We start from the raw sequence: 8,945 nt of genomic DNA, 5'->3' as shown, positions 1-8,945 counted from the left end.
TGCTGGCCACGTAAACTAATGGTAATACGCGTCATTTACATATAAAGAGCGCCTGGTCTAACCAGATAGCAGCTACTTCCGCCACCAACAAAATGTCCTCCCCCCCCTTACCCGGCGACAGCTAATCGCGGCATTTCATTGGTAAACGTTATCTCTATCGCCGCCCACTGGAATCATCTCATTGGTTTACAGTAGGCGGGATGTTTGCGTCACTCGCTTTGGTCTCCGGCAGAACAGCCGCTTATCGTCACTCTCGAAGAACCAATCACCGCTTTCCTAGATTGGGACACGCTCCAATGGGAGAGCTTGGCGCCAGATTCTGATCGCGCGCGCAGCAATCAGGTGGCTGGAGTTTGGCGCGCTGAGTTCAGTCTGCAGCTGGCGCCTGGTGGGGACGCATCGTCAGGTCATTGTAGGATTATTTAGAATCTCCCTTATTACAGTAAGTGTTTTATTGTAATGGTTTGTGTTATGTTGTTATATATGGTTTATGTTTGACTAGCTCGTGTATTGGAAAGGTGTTTGTACTATCCTGCTTCCTCTGTGTACTACTTATATGCTCACCTCTATTACATATAGCATTGCAGGAATGCAAACAATGGTTTGTGCAAAGTTATTGTCACCTTAGTGTGTGTGTGTGTGTGTATATATAGATATATATATATATATATATAGATATATATATAGATATATATAGATATATATATAGATATATATATATATATATATAGATATATATATAGATATTATTTTAGTATTATACGTGTAGTACTACTATAGAGACCATATGTTGTGCCCCATAGGTTTAGCATGGCCTTGCTACCTCTTTCCCTCCCCCCTCTTCTTCCTGATAGGGATCAGCTGATCCTCAGCACATAGACTTTCCTTCTATATCAGCAGGACACATGTGGGCTGTTTCTATATCATCCTGTAGACTGGATCCCAATGCTGAATAGTTACGCACCTCCTTATGTCCACAGATCTGTGATATGGCGCCATATGGTGCACTCCCGGCTTCTGATTTTATATGGAGAGACATAGTTTTAACTTGTGCAAAAAAATAGTGTTGTCTTCTAGTTTGCACCGTATGGCAGCACACATGTGCCTAGGGATTTGTGAGATGTAAGAGCCATGATATACCTTGTATCTGGTATCATATTATAATTTCTTGGAGGGATATACTGTATACAGCACCCCATTGTGAAAATTATTTATATATGTATATATCACATGTACACACTCTGAGGGATATACTGTATACAGCACCCCATTGTGAAATATATACACACACACTGATGGATATACTGTATACAGCACCCTATTGTGAAATAAATAAATATATATATATATATATATATATATATATATTCACTCAACTCACTCTGATGTATATACTGTATACAGCACCCCATTGTGAAATATATATATATGTAGAAAGTAGTAGATGGACGGCACTGTGCTGGCTTGAAGTCAAAAAATAGATTAAAGCTGGTGGGTGCACGTCCCATAAAAGTCGACCCCCGACTCCTCTGGACAGCAGCTGTTTGTGATTGGGTGAATAATTCTTCACTATATACTACTGGAGTGCCGTCCTCGTGTTCAATTTTGCTATATATGTATGTATGTTCAGGGTTGAGTCGACCCGAACGTTCGGTATTTGATTAGCTGGGGCTGCTGAACTTGGATAAAGCTCTAAGGTTGTCTGGAAAACATGGATACAGCCAATGACTATATCCATGATTTCCACATAGCCTTAGGGCTTTATCCAACCTCAGCAGCCACCACTAATCAAATGCCGAACGTTCGGGTTTGGATCGACTCGAGCATGCTCCAGGTTCGCTCATCTCTGTAGGGTTATACTGTATACAGCACCCCACTGTGAAAATATATACACATACTGAGGGATATACTGTATACAGCACCCCACTGTGTGTGTATATATATATATATATATATACACACAGCAGCACTAATCATGTTTTTACCTAGGCTGATAGGTGTAAAATCTACAAACTCTACCACTATAATAGAGGTTTACAACGTTTGGTCACAGCAGTCTGGAAGGTTCTTTGTGTGGTGGTGCTCACTCCCAGTTGTCCTGCAGTGTCATCTGCTTCATCCCAGATTATCTGCATCCATACATATAATTACTGCTGCCTGGTCATGTAACATAAGAGGGGGGTCTGTCCAGATGCATGATGTCTTGTGAACTTCAGGATTACATAATCACCCTCCCTCTTCAGCTGCACTTAATACATAAAGGGACAAAGATACAAGTATATACCTCCCCCTCCCTCACACTGACTATGTTCTGTGGAGCTGCTTTAGTGTGTCCTATGAGATGCAGCCTGCTTATAGAAGCTGACAGAGAGAAACCTATTACAAATACAGACTGAAGCTGCATCTCATATATTACACTATAAAGTAATGTTTATATAGCACCAATGAAGTGTTCATACTTGCACCATCCATAGTGTTAGCATTGATGGTGCACTTAGTACCGTAGGGTCTTCTACCGTTTGTGTATGGAAAAGACTGTCTAATATTACAGTGATTGCATTTACACGGATAACTTATCAATATTGAGGAGGCCGCACAGGCACCTAATGTTGATGGCCTGTTTGTACGAAAAACTAAATTTCAAGCTCAGATTACCCGTTTTAATAGCACCTTCCTGCTTACATATCTACGTTTGTTAAAGTCTTTAAATCCCTAGTTGTTGTTGTCCTTTAAATTACGGATATAAGAACAACCCTGGTATTTTCCTGGTTGTGGTGCCGGAAGGGTTAAGATTTTCCGCCTGGTTTCCATCTCTGCTCTGATTAGGCTTATTAACCTGTGCGCCGCCCCGGGAGCGCTCATTCATCCGCTGTAACTGTTCCCTGCTGAGGACGTCATCGGGAGCTTCCCGGACGCTTGTTAATGGAGAGACTGGGCTCATTACATTAGAGCGGCCTCGGGATAATACATTGCTGCTGATGCTGGATCTGCTTTACCAGCTGCTACTGTGACTTTCCAACTTGAAAAAAAAATTGTTTATCTACCTGTTAACATCACGTTTTTCCCTTTAAATGAATCTGACCTCTACCCTTCATATGTGTAGGCCATCAGCTGTCTGCTTCTTCCTACTTTCAGTTTCGGTAAAACGCCAATAATTGCATTGACCATATCAATTGTCTCTTATAGCAATGCCGAGCACACGATCCCAGTCTCAGAGCTCCATTCAGTTCCCTAAGACAAAGACTGCTAAGACTCAAGCTAAAGGAGCACTGCGGCTCCGCGCCAAATCAGAAGTTATAGCCCCTGTGCCGCTGTCGCCTGCCAAGGAGTTGCCCCTCAGCCCACGGAAGAGGCTTGGTAAGAACCTGGCATTTTGCTGATGTGATTCCTAACCTGTTGCAAAATTAAAACTCCTGATGAGTGAACTTGCAAAAAGTTTGAGGTAGACAACGTTCATCTGAACCTGAACATTCAGCATTTGACTCCCAATTGCTATAGTTGCTCCCAGGATGCTGTTAGAAAACAATGGGTATAGGCTGTGGCTGTATCCATGTTTTTCCAGGACTCCCTAAGGTGGCATCCAACTTCTCCAGCAACCAGGAGTCAAATGTCGAAAATTTGGGTTTTGGACAAACGTTGCAAACTGTGACTTTCGGCAAGTTTGTCCATCACTACTCCCGACATATTGGTTATAAGGTGGACAGGTTAGTGTAACTTGCTGCATTTCAGGCCAGCAACTTACTTTTTCTTTCCCCCCCCCCACCGTTAGGTGACGATAATCTTTGTAACATCCCTCAATCTCTTCGATGCTCCCCACCCAAACAAAGCCGCAACGAGAATACCCCCTTCAGTCCGGCCAAAGGGAGGCGCCTCATTTTTGATGAGAACCAGGCCGCAGCTACACCTTTGTCCCCTGTCAAGAAACGAGAAGACGCCATTGTGTTATCTCCCCAGAAAAGAGGTCAGGAAACCCCAACCAGCTCATCCCAACGTGTGCCGCATGAGAGGAAGAGCGTGGGTACCCGGCTGTTCAAACAGGAAGGTGAGAACCATTGATAAACAATTCTGTACTGTCATTTTCTTACAAAGCAAAATTTAAGCATTTCCAGTCACTCCTGACCTATTTTGATCCACTAAACGGAATGCAAATGTTGAAATCCTTTTCTATTTAGCTAACACGACCATGCGGTATCATTAGCTCATACAGTATATGGCTATAATCATTATTAGCGGCCATGTATATGAGATGCCCGCCTTTGCCTGATTTGTTTCCAAAGTGGGAACATGGCCTAAACATGATCATTGCTGAATTCATCTGGATGTTAATATTCTTGTGTTTTCTTTATACAGCGTCATGCTATCAGCAGGCCAAGTGTGCCCTCAACACGGCTGTGCCCGAGCGGCTGCTGGCACGCGAGAAGGAGACCTCAACCATCCTGTCTTTCTTGAAGGGCCATGTATCCTCAGAGAAGCCGGGCAGCCTCTACATCTCCGGAGCTCCAGGGACTGGCAAAACGGCCTGCTTAAACAAGATAATGCAGGAGAACAAGGTTTGTACAAGCATCGTTTTTTAGCATTCATCGTACAAGGAGTTATTATGGAGCTTTGTATGGTACAAAATAGGGGTAGGGGATGCAACCTTGGGCCTGGTTGGAAGATAAGCATGGATGAGTGTAGTAGTATCCTGTGTATTTTGCACTGCAATATGTTTAATTCCTTTTTTTGCTTTGTATTTCAGGAGGTTCTGGAGGACTGCAAGACTGTTTATATCAATTGTATGTCCCTCCGCAGCTCCCAGGCCATCTTCCCTGCTATAGCAGAAGAAATCTCTGGCAATGGGAAGTCTTCTCTTACTGGGAAGGATGTGGTCAGACAGCTGGAAAAGCTGGTCACATCCAAAGGACCTATGATGTACGTATTCTGCTTATTTTGCCGTTCTTTTTCATGTGTTTTACCGCTGCAGATTTAGATTGATTTGCTTTAAGATTGGCTTCATATGTAGCTCATATTTTGTTGTGCACATATACTTGTTCCAGAATGGCTGTTTGATAAATAGTTTTCCTCTTTTGCAGCCTTCTGGTGTTGGATGAGATGGATCAACTAGACAGCAAGGGACACGATGTGTTATATACGGTGTTTGAATGGCCCTGGCTAGCTAATTCTAGAATTGTACTTATTGGTAAGCATTGATCTCATTCTGAATACAATTTACATGCATCCCCTCCTCAACTCAGATATATAATTTTTATTCTTTTTCCCAGGGATTGCAAACGCTTTGGATTTGACCGACCGCATTCTGCCTAGACTGCAGGCGCGACCTGGGTGCAAGCCGCAACTGCTGAATTTCTCTCCTTATACCAAAGACCAGATAGCCACAATCCTACAAGACAGACTCACACAGGTAAGAAATCACCTGGTCAGATTCCATTGAGGATTCTTCCCATCCCTGTCAGGATTGGGAACTGTCTTTTCGGCACAGAATCTTTGTAGGCCATACAAATTACATATCACTTCAAGCATTGCTTCTGTGGTATATGTAGGTCTATAGCCAAAGGCTTTTTAAACATGGGCGCTATACCGTCAATGGCAACTGTTAAATATAGGTCAAGAAATCCTTGTGTTCTCTGAATTACCCTGCAAATACAGTGTGGATCTTTGTATTACAAAGTCGTACAGATATGTGCATGGAAGGACAGGAGGCTACAATGACAGGGCATGGGAGCTTTAACTCTGCCATGGAATTTAAAGTCCTGCTTACTTAGCGAGCCTTTTCTTGGTGTACTAGCTATAGTGAATATTGATCGCTTCAGTTTCTTGATCCCATTACTCAATATCTCACTCATTCTGCTGTGAGAAGGTGACTTGGTTATTGACCACTATGCTGTTTCTGTTGTGCAGGTCTCCGGTGACCCAGTTCTGGATAATGCTGCTATTCAGTTTTGCGCCAGAAAAGTATCTGCAGTTTCTGGAGACGCTCGGAAAGCTTTAGACATCTGCAGGTAATAGACGTTTCTTCTGACTGGATGGACCCTTGGTGATTTTGATGTGCGAGCAGATCATAAAAGTGCAATATCAATTTGTTAGAATTTTTTTTTTATGACATAGCTATAAAATACACAATTCACAACAATTGTTTCTTATTTGCAGAAGAGCTGTAGAAATTGTGGAGTCGGATGTTAGGAGCCAGACTGTCCTGAAGCCCCGATCTGAATGTAAGTAGATGCTGATCTCCCCATAATTTGTGTGCCGCGTGGTGACTGGACAGGGTTTGACAGCTACTTGTATCCTGGCCAGTTCCTCCCCTTGTTGTTTTGTGACATACTTGTCATCTGCGTGGGGGTGTAGCTGTAACACCGCAGTCTGGCATAAATGGCGCTCCAGAGAATTTTTATTGCCTTGTCCTCTGTAATAGTACTTGTTCATCTTGACAAAAACCTAATTTGTTTAGCTGTTTCTGATTGATGCTTCCATGTTTTGAACACTGGCGTTTTGTTCCACAGGCGCTTCACCAGCTAAAGAAGCAACGGCACCTGTGCCGAAAAAAGTCAGCCTGCCGCACATCTCCCGGGTCATCTCTGATGTGTACGGAGACAAGATGTCAGCAGGCAGCGGAGGGGAGGAGACTTTCCCTCTACAGCAGAAGCTTGTGGTGTGTTCCTTATTGTTGCTCACGCAAAACAGCAAAATAAAGGAGGTGACCATGGGAAAGGTGAGCGCCTACAGCAGTGACATTACTGCACCTGGTGATGTGCTATTTTATGTTGCTTACTACTTTCCAGTCGCACTAATTTTTTATTATTTTGTTATGCAGCTTTATGACACTTACAGCAAGGTATGCCGAAAACAGCAGATGGCCATGGTTGGCCAGTCGGAATGCCTGTCCCTGTGCCAGCTTCTGGAGACACGAGGCATTTTGGGTCTTAAGAAAGCTAAGGAAGCCCGCCTTACAAAGGTGAGTGTGACAGATGGCAATTGTTGATTAGTTCAACTTATTTTATTTTTTTTCCTATGACTATATTGGTTAAATTGTCTGTTTTTCACTTTTTCAGGTGTGTCTAAAGATTGAGGAGCGCGACATAGAGCATGCCTTCAAGGACAAGGTTTTAATCGGCAACGTCTTACACGCCGGCATTTAAATCTACTTTTTAGTTTTTTTGTTAAGTTTAATCTTTTATTTATTAAGTTTTTCAAAGTATAACAATCGCACCATAGACTGCTATTTTAAGTTTGCGATTTTACGGGTCTAAAGAATTTGCTGCTAAGACAATACCGAAGTGTTTGTTTATGGCTGCCAATGTGTCAAGTGTAAGAAAAGCAGCCTGTTCTTTGATTCATTGTCACTATGACACTTAATGGGGTTATCTAGGATTAGAAAAAGCACAGCAACTTTCCTTCAAAAACAGCGCCACCCCTGTCCTTAGGTTGTGTGTTGTATTAAAATTCAGCTCAATGACTTCTATGGAACTAATTTGCAAAACTGCACTCAAACTAAGGAAGAACTGTACTGTTTTTGGTAGAAAGCTTCTAGAATAAGCCCTTTTAAGAGGGTTCTATGAGTACAATAAAATCCCCTTCCTCTCTTGTCCATGGATGAACTTTGTTGGCTACCGCACCTTCGCCCTGGTTTGGTGAATGTGATTGAGCAGAGATACCTGACAACCCCTGGACGGGAGGGAAAATAATTAAAACTTTAAACTGTAAGAAATTCTATATTGTACATAGTATTGTTAGTTCTACAGAAATACTGTTATGATGGTTTGCTGCATCATGTAGCAGATGGTAATAGATGTTTTAGTATCTTTTTAAGGTACGTCTTGGTTTTACTGATGCAGTCTCTGCATTTACTTTCATGTTTCTTTTAATAAATTTGAAAAAATGTAAGTGTGTAGGTGTTTTTCTTGGAATATACCACATTTTATCTGATGCTAAATGATGTATCCATTAACCTCTTAAGGACCCATGACGTACCGGCACGTCATGGATCACTGTCACTTAAGGACCCATGACGTACCGGTACGTCAGCCCTTTAAACGGGCGCCGCGGCCGGCCGGGTCCCGATCGGGGGAGATAGCCTGCTATAATACATAGCAGGCCATCTCTCCCTGTCGGCATGGAGGGTTGTTATCCCCCCCCATGCCGACGATCGCCGCTATTGGCTGATAAGCCCATAGCGGCGATCGGAACCTTTCCGGGCCATCGGTGGCCCGATGACCCGGAAAAAAATGGCGGTCGGTGCTGTCCGAGGACGGCACCGACCGCCATTACTGTAAAAAGTAATGGTGGTCACGGTACCACCGTCCCGATCGCCGTGAACGGCCGGCCGGCCGTTCACGGCGATCAAAGTCCCCACAAGTAATAAATACCTGCTCCGGACCCCTCAGCTAGGTAGCTGAGGGGTCCAGAGCAGGTATTTGTACATTACTCACCTGTCCCGGGGTCCTGATCGGCGTCTTCTGGGTTCCCGGCGTCCTCTTCATCTTGTCGGGACTTCGGCTTCTTCCGTGAGTCCCGATCGTCTGTTTCCGGCTCCAGCGTCGTCTATTTTCGGATCTTGCTCTCTGCTGCCCCCTAGCGGCTGATAAGTGTAATACACGTATCAGCCACTACAGGGATGTTCAGAATGTAGTAAAAAAAAATTTTTTTTTTCCCAATTTTTTTTTTTTCTATTTTCCGCACCCTATCGCCGCTGAGTGTTGATCAGCATCGCACGAAAGTGCGCTGCTAATCAGCAACTCCTCCTTTTTGGCGTAGGGTGTTTTTTTTTATATCCTACTGCCACGGTCTGCTGATAAGTGCCGAACATAAGTGCGGCATTCATCAGCAACACCATTTTTGGCGTAGGTTTTTTTTGTATACTTACTGTAAAAAACACATAAAAAAACACTACATTACACCACACTACATTGAATAAAGTTTTACACTACACCACTACATACCCCATATAC

At 43.3% G+C, this 8,945-nt stretch overlaps 1 protein-coding gene across 1 annotated transcript; it reads left to right on the top strand.

Moving 5' to 3' along the window:
- The first annotated feature begins 347 nt into the window (after positions 1-347).
- Positions 348-7,844, top strand: CDC6 (cell division cycle 6). The gene is made up of 12 exons (XM_069953813.1): positions 348-442; positions 3,187-3,357; positions 3,770-4,042; positions 4,351-4,550; positions 4,739-4,911; positions 5,073-5,179; positions 5,262-5,401; positions 5,899-5,999; positions 6,148-6,212; positions 6,501-6,709; positions 6,812-6,952; positions 7,050-7,844. The coding sequence occupies exons 2-12, from the start codon at positions 3,189-3,191 to the stop codon at positions 7,134-7,136; spliced, it is 1,665 nt and encodes a 554-aa protein (XP_069809914.1). The 5' UTR covers positions 348-442; positions 3,187-3,188; the 3' UTR covers positions 7,137-7,844.
- The last annotated feature ends 1,101 nt before the right edge of the window (positions 7,845-8,945 follow it).

Source organism: Dendropsophus ebraccatus, chromosome 14 (genome assembly GCF_027789765.1).
Source record: "Dendropsophus ebraccatus isolate aDenEbr1 chromosome 14, aDenEbr1.pat, whole genome shotgun sequence".
In the NCBI taxonomy this organism is placed as follows: domain Eukaryota; kingdom Metazoa; phylum Chordata; class Amphibia; order Anura; family Hylidae; genus Dendropsophus; species Dendropsophus ebraccatus.
This window is presented reverse-complemented; position numbering and strand designations above follow the sequence as displayed.